The sequence below is a fragment of the Podarcis tiliguerta genome, assembly GCF_965153285.1.
Source record: "Podarcis tiliguerta genome assembly, chromosome: 2".
Lineage (NCBI taxonomy): Eukaryota > Metazoa > Chordata > Lepidosauria > Squamata > Lacertidae > Podarcis > Podarcis tiliguerta.
Window position 1 is genome coordinate 15858018 of NC_139535.1, and position 15923 is coordinate 15873940.

The window sequence follows — 15923 nt, forward strand, 5'->3', positions numbered from 1 at the left end:
GCGGTGACCCACGCTCCCCCTTGTGGCAGTGATCCCAGGGTTCCCCGCTAAAGGGGTCTTGAGGGGAGGCATTGGCCATATGCCGAGAGGTTGTCATTGCTCTCCCCTGCGATGGCGGCGAAACGGGGGGCGGGCTCTCTGCTTAACAGATGTTCTCCAGAGCCAGCCCAATCCCCACACATTCTGGATAACCCTGATGTCTCTCAGATCCCCGGCAGGGGACTGGGAAGAATAAATGCCCAATGCCTGAGCCAAGGTCTACCCACATCTGAAACTTAATAAAGTTGTGGCCAATTTTAATCCCAAAGCACATTGTCTTGAGTCATTATTCCACTCGGGGGTTGCCTGGGGTTGGGGGGGACTCCGCCTGTCCATGCAAAAACCTGATGTCATATTCACACCCAGTGACTGAGCCAAAGCCTACCTACACCTGTACTTAATAAAGTTGTGGCCAATTTTCAATTCCGGGAAGCTGTTGTGCCTTTTTGTTCCACCTGCCAGTTCCATATTCTTCAGCCCCCAAGGGGCACACTGCGTGTGGGTCTGCAAAAAGTGAGTCTAAAGGTTAAGTGTGTACAAATCCTAAGTCTTTAGGATGAGCAGATTTGTGCTTCATTTCTTGCCATGGTTGGTAAAGGTAAAGGTAAAGGTACCCCTGACCAACAGGTCCAGTCGTGACCGACTCTGGGGTTGCGTGCTCATCTCGCTCAAGAGGCCGGGAGCCGGTGCTTGTCTGAAGACAGCTTCCAGGTCACGTGGCCAGCGTGACTAAGCTGCAGCTGGCGAGCCAGCACCAGCGCAGCACACGGAAACGCCGTTTACCTTCCCGCTGGAGAGCGGTCCCTATTTATCTACTCGCACTTTGAGGTGCTTTCGAACTGCTAGGTGGGCAGGAGCTGGGACCGAGCAACGGGAGCTCACCCCGTCGCGGGGATTCGAACCACAAACCTTTCGATCAGCAAGTCCTAGGCTCTGTGGTTTAACCCACAGTGCCACCCAAAGGATGTGTCAGAAGTGGGATTTGAACCCACGCCTCCATTCGGAGACCAGAACACCCGGAGGCTGGGAAGGATATGAGCCTTGAGTCTGGCGCCTTATACCACTCGGCCATCCTGACACTGACTGCCATGGCTGAACAAGCATTAAATCCTTGTCTAACAAACATGGAGATCCGGTCCAAAATCAGAACAAACAGGTAAGATTGTGCTGGCTGTGCCTACTGAGAGCCAGTGTGGTGTAGTGGTTAAGAGCGGTAGTCACGTAATCTGGGGAACCGGGTTCGCGTCCCCGCTCCTCCACATGCAGCTGCTGGGTGTCCTTGGGCCAGTCTCACTTCTCTGAAGTCTCTCAGCCCCACTCACCTCACAGAGTGTTTGTTGTGGGGGAGGAAGGGAAAGGAGAATGTGAGCCGCTTTGAGACTCCTGAAGGGGAGTGAAAGGCGGGATATCAAATCCAAACTCTTCTTCCTCTTCTTCTACTGCAGTTTGTTCTGAAATTGAAATGAACCCAAGGAATTCCTTTTGTACAAATGCATTTCCATCATTTCCATCGACGAATCTTATACCTTGAGATGGTTCTGGGCCAGAAATATGGCACCTGCTGTTTCATCTGCCGAAACGGAGACTCTCCTGGAAGCACATGCCCTCACAATAACCTCTTCCCTTGAAGTTTGGCCACACAATTTATTCATGCATTCTGCATTCTTGCAGATGTGCCCCAGCTTTCAAACTTAAAAAACAAACGAAAAACATTTCATCCCCTGCGCAAACATGAAACTCTAAGAGGTCTCCCATGTTACCTGTGAAACTAGTCTCATCACGGAGAGCAAGTTGTGACTGATAATACCACAGCTTCTGTTTATTTTCGTTGATATGCTCCTGTGTATGACTTATTAAGATGCTATTCAGTTGAAACCTTTTTCCTGCTTGTGCCAGAAAGGAAATGAGAAGCATCTTCATGTGAACCCCTATGGCACAAACTTTGTGAATGCTTTCTTGCAGCATCATTGAAATCTTTGTACTTGGTATGTACAAAGCCCTTCCTTATGAGGAACGGCTAAGGGAGCTGGGCATGTTTAGCCTGGAGAAGAGGAGGTTAAGGGGTGATATGATAGCCATGTTCAAATATATAAAAGGATGTCACATAGAGGAGGGAGAAGGGTTGTTTTCTGCTGCTCCAGAGAAGCGGACACGGAGCAATGGATCCAAACTACAAGAAAGAAGATTCCACCTAAACATTAGGAAGAACTTCCTGACAGTAAGAGCTGTTCAACAGTGGAATTTGCTGCCAAGGAGTGTGGTGGAGTCTCCTTCTTTGGAGGTCTTTAAGCAGAGGCTTGACAACCATATGTCAGGAGTGCTCTGATGGTGTTTCCTGCTTGGCAGGGGGTTGGACTCGATGGCCCTTGTGGTCTCTTCCAACTCTATGATTCTATGATTCTATTCTATGGTACAAACCTTGGTAATGAATGTGCCCTTCATCCATTGTACTACTGGCTGGGGAAATGAAATGCAATAGTGAGATACAAGACCTTTCAAAACAGTAGAGTATGCTAACCACGGGAAATATTTAGAAAACCATGCAGGCCAAAATGTTATTGGTCCTGTACTAGCATGCCTGAAGCCATAACTTTCTGTCTGCATCCAGCATTGCGTAAGCAGCTCAAATTTTCACTCATCTGGTAAAGGATGTGCTTTCAGTGTGTACTTCAGCTGCCATTCAGCTTGTCCTGCACTAGTAGCTGCCTCAGTATCTCTAGTTGGGATATTTGCATGCCTTCCTCTTCTGGTACCTGACTATTTTCTCTCTCTTTCTTTCTTTTTTTTTATATAATATTTTTTATTTTTCACAACCAATAAACAAAGAATACAAACAAATACGAAACAAAAAAATAAAAGCAATACATACAAACAATATAAAGTACAGTGTACAAAAAAAATAAAAGAAAAAAGTTAAAAACAATTATTGTGTCTTTGCATTTTTTAACATTAACTTGGATCTGCGACTTCCCCAGGCCTACCCACTCTGTATTCTAGATCTTATATTCTGACAGTAAATTCTTTCCCTCTGGCATATCTTTGGTTCAACTTAATTTTACTATCTTAACATAGTTGCATTTCCATATGTCTTAAAACATTAGTCTTTCTTAATCATTAAATTTTTATGCTAATATTCTTTTAAATCTATCTGATGTCCTCAAACATTCTTTATCTTATAATGCTTCTGTAAATAGTCTTTAAACTTCCTCCAATCTTCCTTCACCGTCTCTTCTCCCATATTTTCTCTCTCTTTCAATGCACACACATTGAGTGCTACATGCACAGAATAAAGTGCCCTCTGAATGCAGCCTAGATCAAAGCCAGAAGCATTCCTCTGAGCTGCCTGCTCACCTCCATAAAAATGCAAAGAGTTTGAGTCTGGCAGCCACTCTCTATAGGAGTGGTCTTGGAGATCACTTTAAACTTTAACTTGGAGATCACTTTAAACCTCTCGTTGACTAGCTGCTTGTGTGTGTGTGTGTGTGTGTGCCTACATTAAAATAAATATATCCAAGATTATGGGGAGGTGGCATGGAATGTCCTCTCTTGCCCTCCCCACACAGACACCAGTGTCAGGAAATGTTGATTCTTCTTTTGAACTATTTCAATATGCATAAAGTCGGGACTTGATTTAAATCATCCCCCCCCCCCCCCCAGGAAGACTCATTCTGGCTGGTATAATCTTAATATTTACAACCAGATGAAGGTTTCATTTTTGGAATAAAAAAATTTCAGAGTAGTTTTTACAGTTGTATAAAAAAATTACTGATTTGGTTATACTATTAGAAATAAACAGATGGATAATTATGAAACTGTTGTGAGGTTTAATAAGTTAAATGTTTGAATTTGCACAACTTTTCTGCTGTACTTTATTGGAAGGAGAAAAATAATCATTTCCTTAATAACAATTTAAACAATTTATTTAACTAAAACAATAGCATTATAGCGCGTGTATCCATGTTTGTTAACTGATATGGTTAAACATTTTTTTAAAAAAAAAATGTAGACTGAGTTTTAGCACACATGAGAAACTTAAACAAATCCTTATTTCTTGATGAATAGCTTTTGGACTATAATGTAACTTAAATAAAAAACTATCTTTAGAAAGATTTTCCCTCGAAAAGCATTTTATTTTAAAAAACCAATTTAAATTTAAAAAGTCCAATTTGAATAAATAAAAAAATCTAGTTTAAATTTTTAAAAATCTGATTTTAAAAAATATATATATATTAAAAAAATCATTGATTTTAATCCACCCTGCATACAGTTATATTGACTGGTACATACCCACCCACCCATATCTCATAATAGCCACCCCAAGCAAAAATGAAAAACTGCATCATTCCTTTCAGGTGGCATTTGGAGTGTCCGAGAGCTACTGAAGTTGGTAGATAAGGTAATGTTACTGGAACCACACAATGTCTGGAATGTGGCAGGTGCCCATCAGCCAACAGAGTCTTTATTTGTGCATTGTACTTTCGCTATTGAGTAAGTGTTAATTATGTTCCAAAGTAATAGAAATGGCAGAGTCAGGTGCTTAAAAAACACATAATTACTGAGGAAAAGGAGCTGTCATCAAACATAACTAGGACTAAATCATCAGAGGAGAGTAACACCTCAGCAACTGTCTCAAAACTCTCTCTACATTCTCCAACCCTCTCAAGATCTGTATCCCCTCTCTTGGAAAGTTAGACCATGGACTCATAGGGCTGGCTCCTTTGGCTCCATATTTAAATAGTTATTCTCTTCTCCATCTCCCAGCCACCATTTTGAAGTTGGATGATGTTCTAGCCAGCTACCCAAGTAACAGCAACGATGAGAGGAAGCAACCACAAAGAGCATTCCAAAATCCACTTTTCTCGAACCAACCAAAATGTCAACACAATATTGTGCAAGCTTTCACACAATTCAGTAATGCGTGGGAGGGAGTGAAAGGAATGATGCTGAAGTCAAGGAGTCTGCATCTGGTCACGGTCTTGAGCTGGAATGTGAGAGGAATCAGCAGACATTAAAAGGAGGCTCTCTTGGGTGCCGCAAAGGTTTTAGGTTGCACTAAGGGCCTCTGGGAAGGATGAACGTAATGGTAGTTAAAAACATAAAAAGAGTCTTGTGGGGTCAGGCCAAAGTCCAGCATTCTGAACCCATCTGTGACTTAGGTTTGCCTCTATCTCAGACCCTCCAATTGTCCCTATTTCCCAGGGACAGTCCCGGATTTACTGAAGCTATCTCAGTTTCTGATTTGATCCCAGAATGCGTGGCTTTTCCTTAGGATGCCCTTATTTTCATGGGAGAGATGTTGGAGGGGATGGAGTTGTGCGACCCCCCAAGCCTAGGAGATAAGTAAATATACAACCTTTAGAAGACATCTGAAGGCAGCCCTGTATAGAGAGGGTTTTTTAAATGTTTTATTATGTTTTTAGATATGTTGGAAGCTTCCCAGAGTAGTGGGGGGCAACCAGGTTAGATGGGCAGGGTATAAATAGTAAAACAGTTGTTGTTGAATAGGATGCCCCTATTTTCATTGGAAGAATGTTGGAGGGTGTGCTATCTGTAGCAAAAATGCACAGCTTCCTTGACAGAAGGAATATAGAGAAAAAAATGAGAATCCTGGAGAACTCAAAAGCTTACACACTAGTTTGTACTTTCCCCATAAAACATGGAATATGGGCATTGTTTCCCCCACCTCTTGCTCCCCCCATGTATTTATTTAATTGAACAATTTATATACCACTTAACTGCAACAGTCTCTACAAGAAATACCATGCAAAAATTGTTTGTTTGTTTTTATAAAAATCCCTTCAAACTATAAAATCTAATCTACGGGTCTTGGTGGACCACAAGCTTAACATGAGTCAACAAACAGTGTGATGAAGCAAAAAAAAGCTAATGCTATTCTAGGATACAAGAACAGAAGTCTGGTGTCCAGATCAAGGGAAGTCATAGTACCACTCTATTCTGCCTTGATAAGACCACACTTGGAAATACTGTGTCCGGTTCTGGGCACCACAACTTAAGAAGGATGTCGACAAGCTGGAATGTGTGCAGAGGAGGGCAACCAAGATGATCAAAGGTCTGGAAACTAAGCCTTATGAGCTTGAAGGAGCTGGGCATATGTAGCCTGGAAAAGAGGAGACTGAGAGAAGATAATCTTTTTAATCTTTTGTTGGAAGCTGCCCAGAGTGGCTGGGGAAACCCAGCCAGATGGGTGGCGTATAAATAATAAATTATGATGATGATGATGATTACTTCAACTATCTTAAAGGCTGTCACATGGAGGAGGGAGCTTGCTTGTTTTCTCTTGCTCTGGAGGGTAGGACTTAATGGCTTCAAGTTGCAAGAAAGGAGATTGCGACTAAACATTCCAAAAAAAAATCTGACAGAGCTGTTCAGCAGTGGAACAGACTCCCATGAGAGGTTGTGGACTCTCCTTCCTTGGAGGTTTTTAAACAGAGGTTGGATGGCCATCTGTCATGGATGCTTTAGCTGTAATTTCGGCATTTCAGGGGATTGGACTAGATGACCCTTGGGGTCCCAACTCTAAGACTCTATAATTCTATTATTCTATGACGTGCCCTTGCAGAAGCCATGCTGGTTGTTCTTCAGCAAGGCTTTATCTTCTATATGCTTGGTTATTCCACCCTTAACAATACTTTCCACCAGTTTCCCCAGGATAGGTGTTAAGATAACTGGCTTGTAATTTCCAGGATCCTCTCTTGACCCCTTCTTAAAAATTGGTGTTACAATGTCTTCTTTCCACTCCTTAGTTATGGAGGCTGATTTGAGGAACAAGTTCTATATTTTCTATATTTTTCTATATTTTTGTTAGAACATGAACATCAATTTCACAGCTGAGTTCTTTCATTATGCTTCCTCGGATGCTGTCTGTCAAGTTTTTATTTTCTCCATTTATCTCTGATCACCACCATCTGTCTCAGCTCCTCAGCTCCAGTCACCTCAAGCATTGGGAAGACAGATACAAATAATTCATTCAACTTCTCTGCTGTCTCCTTATCTTCCATTAGACCCATTTGACTCCCTCGGCATCCATGTGTCCTCATTTCGAGTTTAAATTTCTTTATTGAGAGTTTGAGGTTTCTTTATGTCAAGGAAAGGAGCAACAGAGTTGGGTCCCCTGACCTCCTTGCCCAAGTCACACGTCTGTGTTAAATAAACCTTTTTGGAATCTGTGGATTCATGTGGTGTCTTCCATCTGTCCATGCTGGATCCATGTTTACCTCTGGTGACCTGGGTTCGCGCGCCGTGCTTCACCCCACAAAGGTGGATATTCCCTAGTCATCTGAATCACATCCTGCCTGCCTTTCTCCCGCTGAAGTTGATAAACCAGAATTTTAAGTAAATTCACCACCACTCTGTTTGGCTCCAAATTCTGTCTGTGTTTAACTCCCATTAGCTCTCTGGGAAGAAATTTCTGGTCTTATATTCTGGTCTCATATTATATTCTTGATGTATACACAGTGGGGGTTTTCTGGGGGTATTCAAGGATATGTAGTACCCGCACTCCCCCCCCCAAAAAAATTAAAAGTTCCTCCATGGTGAGTACCAGCACCCTTTTTTCTTTCCTTTTTTTTTTAAAAAAGCACTTGGTGTACAAAATGAGGTGAGATAAATTGAGAGACTTTACTTTCTTGGGTTCCGTAATCACTGCAGATAGAATCATAGAATCATAGAATCATAGAATCATAGAATCATAGAGTTGGAAGAGATCACAAGGGTCATCGAGTCCAACCCCCTGCCAAGCAGGAAACACAATCAGAGCACTCCTGACATATGGTTGTCAAGCCTCTGCTTAAAGACCTCCAAAGAAGGAGACTCCACCACACTCCTTGGCAGCAAATTCCATTGTCGAACAGCTCTTACTGTCAGGAAGTTCTTCCTAATGTTTAGGTGGAATCTTCTTTCTTGTAGTTTGGATCCATTGCTCCGTGTCCGCCTCTCTGGAGCAGCAGAAAACAACCTTTCTCCCTTCTCTATGTGACATCCTTTTATATATTTGAACATGGCTATCAAATATATGGTGGCAGCAGCCACGAAATTAAAAGACTCCTGCTTTTTGGGAGAAAAACACTGACAAACCTAGACAGCATCTTAAAAAGCAGAGACATCACCTTGCCAACAAAGGTCTGTATAGTTAAAGCCATGGTTTTCCCAGTAGTGATGTATGGAAGTGAGAGATGGACCATAAAGAAGGCTGATTGCAGAAGAATTGATGCTTTTGAATTATGGTGCTGGAGGAGACTCTTGAGAGTCCCATGGACTGCAAGAAGATCAAATGCATCCATTGTTAAGGAAATTAGCCTTGAGTGCTCACTGGAAGGACAGATCGTGAAGCTGAGGCTCCAATACTTTGGCCACCTCATGAGAAGACTCCCTGGAAGAGACCCTGATGTTGGGAAAGATTGAGGGCACAAGAAGAAGGGGACAACAGAGGACAAGATGGTTGGACAGTGTTCTCGCAGCTACAAACATGAGTCTGACCAAACTGCGGGAGGCAGTGGAAGACAGGAGGGCCTGGCGTGCTCTGGTCCATGGGGTCACGAAGAGTTGGACACGACTAAATGACTAAACAAACAACAATGCCCGACAAACGAATCCCAGCTATGTCTAGACATATGGCAGCCTCTATATCTGCTCTTGTGACATTTTAACCAGTCTTCTGCATGTGCCTGCATTTGTGTGTGTGTGTGTTCATACATGCTAGCACAAGGGAGGGCAGCAAACGTCCCTGTAAAATATTTTTGACAACGTAACCCTCAGAACAAAATTGATTCCCTACCCCTGTCCAGTTTCTCCCGTCACTAAATTCTCACTCTCCTCCTCTTCTGTAACAAGTGGTTTCTGACTTTCTGTGTGTGTGTGTGTCTCTGTGCTGCCATTCTCCTGGTATGTAAGCAATTTTGAGGGGGGGAGTGTTGAGATGTGTGAGTCGTCATTTCTTGCTCATTTGGAAATGATTTTTTTCCTGTTCACCCTCTTAACAATCGCTTGACGCATGCTCACTTTTTATAGAAACCACGTCTGAGGATTTATTTTTTTTGCATTGCGGGGGGGGGAGAGAAGCATTCACAAACTCTTCCACTCATCTTGTCGAGAGAGTTATTTCCTATTTTCGTCACAAAACAAACAAAGGGCAAGATTAATCATATCAGCTCTTACAAAGACTCATTCTCAGCCCTGCCCTTCGTGGAGAGACCGTCCATTAAGATGAATAAGGTGTGCCACACCTTCTCAATCAAATGTGGCACATTTAGTCTGGCCCACCTGTTATAAATGCGACAGCTGTGGAAGAGCTTTTCCAGACTCTCACACTGCTAAAGCCGCAATGGACCACCTGCCGAAATTCTCCAAGCGTTCCTTGTGGATTATTTTGCTGTTGTTCCTTAACTTAACAGGTAAGGATATTTTTTTTGCCTCTAGATCTTCTTCATGCTAGATTCCCAGGTTCCACGGTGCTTCCAGACAAGCTCTTCTGTTCAGCATTCATTCTGATTTGTTTGCAAGGGAGCTTAGATGAATTTGAATCAAAGCAAGCATTAGTCCACACTTCCTAGCACATTCCCCCCATCGCTTTTTTTATTGCAAACGTCAGGTTCTTCTGGAGAAGCGGACGTGTTGTGCAAGACCTCCCAATCAACTATAATTGCACAATCTGAATTTGCCAGCGTGCAGTTGAATCCTACCTAAAAATAGAGGTGGGTTGGAAAACAAACCTTACAAGAGAGGCACGAAACTTGCAGCTCCCTGCTTCTCTCCTACGGCAAATGAGGAGGGTACTAGCGAGGGAGAATCAGTGGGAGGATGGGGTACCTAGCAGACCCTCCAAGTGTCCCTATTTTCCAGTGACAGCAGTCCCAGATTTATAGAAGCCGTTCCAGTTTCTGATTTGATCCCAGAACGTCCTGCAGAAATCGCCAGTTTCCAGAACAAATATGTGGTTTTTTTAAAGGTTTCTAGCCCTCATGAAGCAAGTATTCTTTCTTTTGAAATATGAGAAGCTGGAGGAGCAGCTTAAAATAATCTAAATTTCTATTATGTGTATTTTTTTGGGGGGGAGTTATTTGTGGGCACCGTATATCACCCCGTATTCAAAATGGTGTGTGTGTTTTAAAGAATAATAATATTTATTTAGGATCCTGTTTTGTAGCCCCAAGGAGTTCTTCAAACTGACTTACAAATAAAAAAACTCACTCAAATCAAGAGCAAGTTTACTGCAACCATAGAAGCCAACTCCTAGGGGCCAAAGTCCCTTTTCCCTTCCCCAGTAAAATATTTGAGGAGGCCGGGATCCCTCAATGTTGATGGGGAAGTGCCATTCAAATTGTGTGATTGATTATGTGGTGTGGGACTTACCTGCCACCACTCCATTTTTTATTGAAGTTGGCACCCCGACTATAGCCCCAAAAAGCTCATGCCATAAGGAATTTGTTAGGATGCTTCCAGATCAGTGTTTAACATGGGAATGGTACTGCTTGTGAATGCGGGTCTCATCCTTTCTTTCTATTTGCCCAGCATTTTGTTGACATAAAAATGTCAGCCTTTATTTCCCCCATCCAGTTTAATGCCTATTCAACCTTTCTGGCAGTACAGTGGTACCTCAGGTTAAGTTCTTAATTCGTTCCGGAGCTCCGTTCTTAACCTGAAACTGTTCTTAACCTGAAGCACCACTTTAGCTAATGGGGCCTCCTGCTGCTGCTGCACCGCCGGAGCACGATTTCTGTTCTCACCCTGAGGTAAAGTTCTTAACCTGAGGTACTATTTCTGGGCTAGCGGAGTCTGTAACCTGAAGCGTATGTAACCTGAAGTGTATGTAACCCGAGGTACCACTGTAATCATATCTCAGTGATCCATTTGGAGAATTAAGCTGCTCTCCAAAAGCAATCCTCATCTCGCTCAGCCCACAATGGCAGCAATCTTGCCTTGTCTTGATAAACTCCCTCAATTTCAGCCTGGAAATTACCATATTTTTCCAGGTATAACACTCCCCGCCCCCCTCTCACACACACACACTGTGTAACACGACCCCTATTTTTTGGGACTCCAAATAAAGAAATCCCCCATATGCACTATCCATGTATAAGACCACCCCCAATTTTAAACTTGAAAAAATACGGGGGGTATAGTCTTATACACGGAAAAATACGGTATCTGCCCTGTCTGCAGTGGCGTAGCATGGGGGGTGCAGGGGGGGCCGGCCGCACCGGGCGCAACATCGGGGGGGGCGCTCGCACTCGCAGCTCTCTGCCCCTACCTGGCTCACTCACTCTCTCTCACTGTGGAGGGGAGGGTGCCAGGCGTGCGGTGCGGTGCGGAGAGAGAGCGAGGGACTATCTGGGGGAGGGACAGTGCAGCGGGGGCGCAAATTACTTGCCTTGCCCTGGGTTAGGGGGCGCAAATTACTTGCCTTGCCCCGGGTGCTGACAACCCACGCTACGCCACTGCCTGTCTGGTTTACTTCCAAGCCAGGAACGCCTTGCTAGGATCAGGCCAATGTCTGACATGTTGACATGCGATGAAGACATAGTGGCCACTTTTGTCGGAAGGACTTTAAAGCCATTAAGGAAGGCGAGCCGGATCTTCATCCGTGTTCTACTCTAGTATCACTTTTCGGCTGTCGACTAGCAGCTAAAGCCACTACATTTTGTATAATTTGCACGACAGTCGGGTTTCGGAATTCAGCAGCTCCTGACACCACTTTTACACCTGAAAACCAGGACATGCCAGGAATTTTCCTGACGTATGGAAAGCCTAAAATTCCTGCAATGCAGAGGTGTCATGTAAAGGGAGATGTAAAGGCACTCGCATAGCCAAACTTCTCAAGAGGACTAGAATTATGCCTCTAAAATGTTTTAATAAAGTTTAATCGTATTTTATAGATGCCGCCTCTGGCGCAACCACTCCAGCTCCAGCAGCCTCTGGCGCAACCACATCACCTCCAGAAACCTCTGGAGCAACCACTCCAGGCTCAGCAACCTCTGGCGCACCCACATCACCTCCAGAAACCTCTGGCGCAGCCACATCACCTCCAGAAACCTCTGGAGCAACCACTCCAGGCTCAGCAACCTCTGGCGCACCCACATCACCTCCAGAAACCTCTGGCGCAGCCACATCACCTCCAGAAACCTCTGGAGCAACCACTCCAGGCTCAGCAACCTCTGGCGCACCCACATCACCTCCAGAAACCTCTGGCGCAGCCACATCACCTCCAGAAACCTCTGGCGCAGCCACATCACCTCCAGAAACCACTTGCACAGACCCAGAAACCTCTGGTGCACCCACATCGCCCCCAGAAACCTCTGGTGCACCCACATCACCTCCAGATACCTCTGGCGCAGCCACATCACCTCCAGAAACCTCTGGAGCAACCACTCCAGGCTCAGCAACCTCTGGCGCACCCACATCACCCCCAGAAACCTCTGGCGCACCCACATCACCCCCAGAAACCTCTGGCGCACCCACATCACCCCCAGGAACCTCTGGAGCAACCACATCACCCCCAGAAACCTCTGGCCCACCCACATCACCTCCAGAAACCTCTGGCGCATCCGCATCACCCCCAGAAACCTCTGGAGCAACCACATCACCTCCAGAAACCTCAGGCGCACCCACATCACCTCCAGAAACCTCAGGCGCACCCACATCACCTCCAGAAGCCTCTGGCGCATCCACATCACCTCCAGAAACCTCTGGCACAGGCACCTCCTCTTCAGCAACCTCTGGCACTGCCACACCAGACTCAGCAGCCACTGGAACGGGCACCTCAGCTTCAGGGGGCACTGCAAGCTCCGATACAGGCACAACAGTCCCCACCCCTGGTGCCAATGTTACAATGAGTTCTGGAACCGCAAATTTAACCACAGGTAGGATTATTTATTGGTATTACAACACAGCACTTAAGGTCCCCATATTAGACATAAATATCTGTGCAGACAAAGACATTATGTGAAGAAGGCTTTGACCTGGGTGTTTCCCTGGCGTATTATTTTCCTATATGCAGGGACATGCTTTTTCCACTGGAGGTCCAGATATAGAAGCCCTCACTGGCAGCCTGAAATGGCACAGGCTGTGAAAGGCATTACCTCTTCACAGCTGGAAGGACTAGGTTTGTGTAGCTTGGTTGTGAGAAAATGGGAGAGAAGCATGATAGCAGTCTTCAAACATTTGAAAGACTTGTCCTCGGTTGCTCCAGAAGGCACTACTAGTAGAATCTGACAGGTGGCAATTGCAGCAACCCAGATTTTGGATGGGCATGAGGAAAAACATCCTAAGGGTATGAACCGAAAGCCATATGCTTTCACTGTGCATCAAATGCGCTTTAAATGCATGCATGGTGCAGTCAACACCAGGGATGGGAACCTGTGGCTTTCCAATAAATTGTTGGCCACCCCTGGCCATTGGCCTTCCCTCCTCATTATGGTAACCTGCAAAAGGAGCGTGTATATGCCTAGTTCTGTTAATGCCTGACTCATAACCCTTATCTTTTCTCTGCAGAAAACCCCAAACGGGACGAAGGCCTGCCCGCTTGGGCCATCATTCTGATCAGTGTATCCGCTGTGTTGGGAACTGTTCTCGTGGTTTTCCTCGGCTGCTTGGTAAGGAACATGGGTGGCGCAAGAAAGCAGACCCTCTTTCCCAGGGACAGTTCCGGGTGTGCAGAAGCCATTTCTGATTTGACCCGCTTTTCCTTAGGACACCCCTATTTTCACGGGGGAAATGTTGGAGGTTGTGGCAGGGCATCCCTGTTTTCATGGGAGAAATGTTGGAGGGTACGGAATAGGACGGCTCTATTTCCATCGGAGAAATGCCGGAGGGTTTGAGAAAGTCACCCAGCAACAACAAACACAGGAATGGAGAGCAGAAATGTGTTTTTAGAAGTTGTGTGTGATTGGTTGAGAGCAGACAACAGGGTGCTGGACCACAATGGGCCATTGACCTAATTCAGCAGGAATCTTCTTCTGTCCCAATGATAGAAGTCGTCGTTTTAATAGCTACGGATGCTGTTTCTTCCCTGTTTAGGGAAGCTTTTAATGTTTGATGCATTACTGTATTTTAATATTTTGTTGGAAGTGGCTGGGGAAGCCCAGCCAGATGGGTGGGGTATAAATAAATTATTATTATTATTATTATTATTATTATTATTATTATTATTTCTTCTCTACCTCTTATACTCATGCGATGTATCTTTCTTTCTTGATGATTCTGCTCTGTAGGTTTGCTACTCCCTAAGGACAGAGAGCTACAACACTCAAAACCAAACCCTCCCAGTTTACCGAACCCACAGTTTCCTCCAGAGTTTTCGGAATCGCGGTCGGTGGTGAAGGGAAGGAGATTCCCCCGCAGCCGCTCACAGCAATAAGCTTCTTCGGAGCAGCTTTGCAGAATTCGGTCCGCTCCCGAAGCTTTCTTCCCAAGCATCTAAAGACTCCTCCAGCGGGCAGAAGCGGAATCCGCAAAACATTTAGTCGCAAAATGACTCTAGAAAGGAACCCAGTGAAATCTATAGGGATTATTTGCCTGTTTTGTTTCTACCTTGTGCAGCCAACTGAGCCCACTTGATCTGAGAGCTGAGCATGTTGTTCAGCAGAAATAAAGAATATGGGCAGGAATGTGGAAGCACAAAGCTGGTGAGAATTGGCAGAGCTCAAATGGAGAACTTGTGAAACTTGGTTTAAAATCCTTGCTCGGGCACAGGAAGTATACTGGCTAATCCTGGCCAGTTAACTCCCATACTCAGTACTTTTTTTCTGGGGGTACTGAAAGGGTATGCAGTACCGGCCCCTCTTTTTTCTAGAAGAAAAGCACTGGTTAAAAATGTGGCACTTATTTTCTAGAAGATGCAGACCTGGATACCTGGAATACCACCAGCCAAACATATATCTATATAATATAATTTCCCACACACACCCCTCCAAGTTCCTTTGCATTTTTTTTAACCATCTGGTGAAGAGTGATGGAGCACTTGAAAGCTTGCATACTCCATACTATTTTGTGGTATTGTTATTGTTCTAATAAAAAAAGTATTGCCCCAAGATGAATTTTTGGAAGTTTCTAACGGGCCAACCTAGCTACCTCTCTATATTTTATTTTTGTGTGTGTGTGACAAGTTTGGGCTCTGTTCTGTTAAACACCTGCCTCACATCTTAACAACTCCACTGGCTACGAATCCCAAATGGAGGTGTTCTGGAATGTACAATCTAGCCAGGATGTATTTATTCAAATATATATACTGTATATATATTTGTCTGTGGAAGATTTTAATAAATAAATGCAACAATACTGCGCTGTCTAATTATTGGCATGTCCTGGTAATTATTCTACTTGAAGGAGCGTCTCCACCCCCATCGTTCTGCCCAGACACTGAGGTCCAGCTCCGAGGGTCTTCGGGCGATTCCCTCATTGCAAGAAGTGAAGCTACAGGGAATAATAATAATAATAATAATAATAAATTTTATTTATATCCCGCCCTCCCCAGCCGAAGCCGGGCTCAGGGCGGCTAACAACAATTAAATAATCAAACAATCAAATAATCAAACATTCTAAAAACATTCCATTATAAAAATTAATTAAAGTCAAATTAATGGCAACCGTTGAGCAAAATTCTGTGCAGGTTGCCAGAGGAGGGAGTCAGGCTGGGACCTGACCAAAGGCCTGGTGGAACAACTCTGTCTTGCAGGCTCTGCGGAAAGATGTCAGGTCCCGCAGGGCCCTAGTCTCTTGTGACAGAGCGTTCCACCAGATTGGAGCCGCAGCCGAGAAAGCTGGAACCAGGCAGAGGGCCTTCTCAGTAGTGGCACCCGCCCTGTGGAACACTAGAAGTCAAGGAAATGAACAACTATCTGACTTGTGTGCGGTAGTCACTCTCTGCAGAG

The 15923-nt window shown here is 44.6% G+C and overlaps 1 protein-coding gene and 1 pseudogene across 2 annotated transcripts in view; both read left to right on the plus strand.

Annotated features, from left to right (window-relative positions):
* The window catches only part of LOC310670949 (large ribosomal subunit protein eL32-like), an 83086-nt pseudogene that overhangs the window by 37702 nt on the left and 29461 nt on the right, over positions 1-15923 (plus strand). The window lies entirely within an intron of this gene.
* Positions 1164-14769, plus strand: LOC310672937 (uncharacterized protein; the record flags this gene model as incomplete). Its single annotated transcript, XM_083430620.1, has 4 exons — positions 1164-1195; positions 11931-12914; positions 13546-13646; positions 14265-14769. The coding sequence occupies 4 exons, from the start codon at positions 1164-1166 to the stop codon at positions 14408-14410; spliced, it is 1263 nt and encodes a 420-aa protein (XP_083286746.1). The 3' UTR covers positions 14411-14769.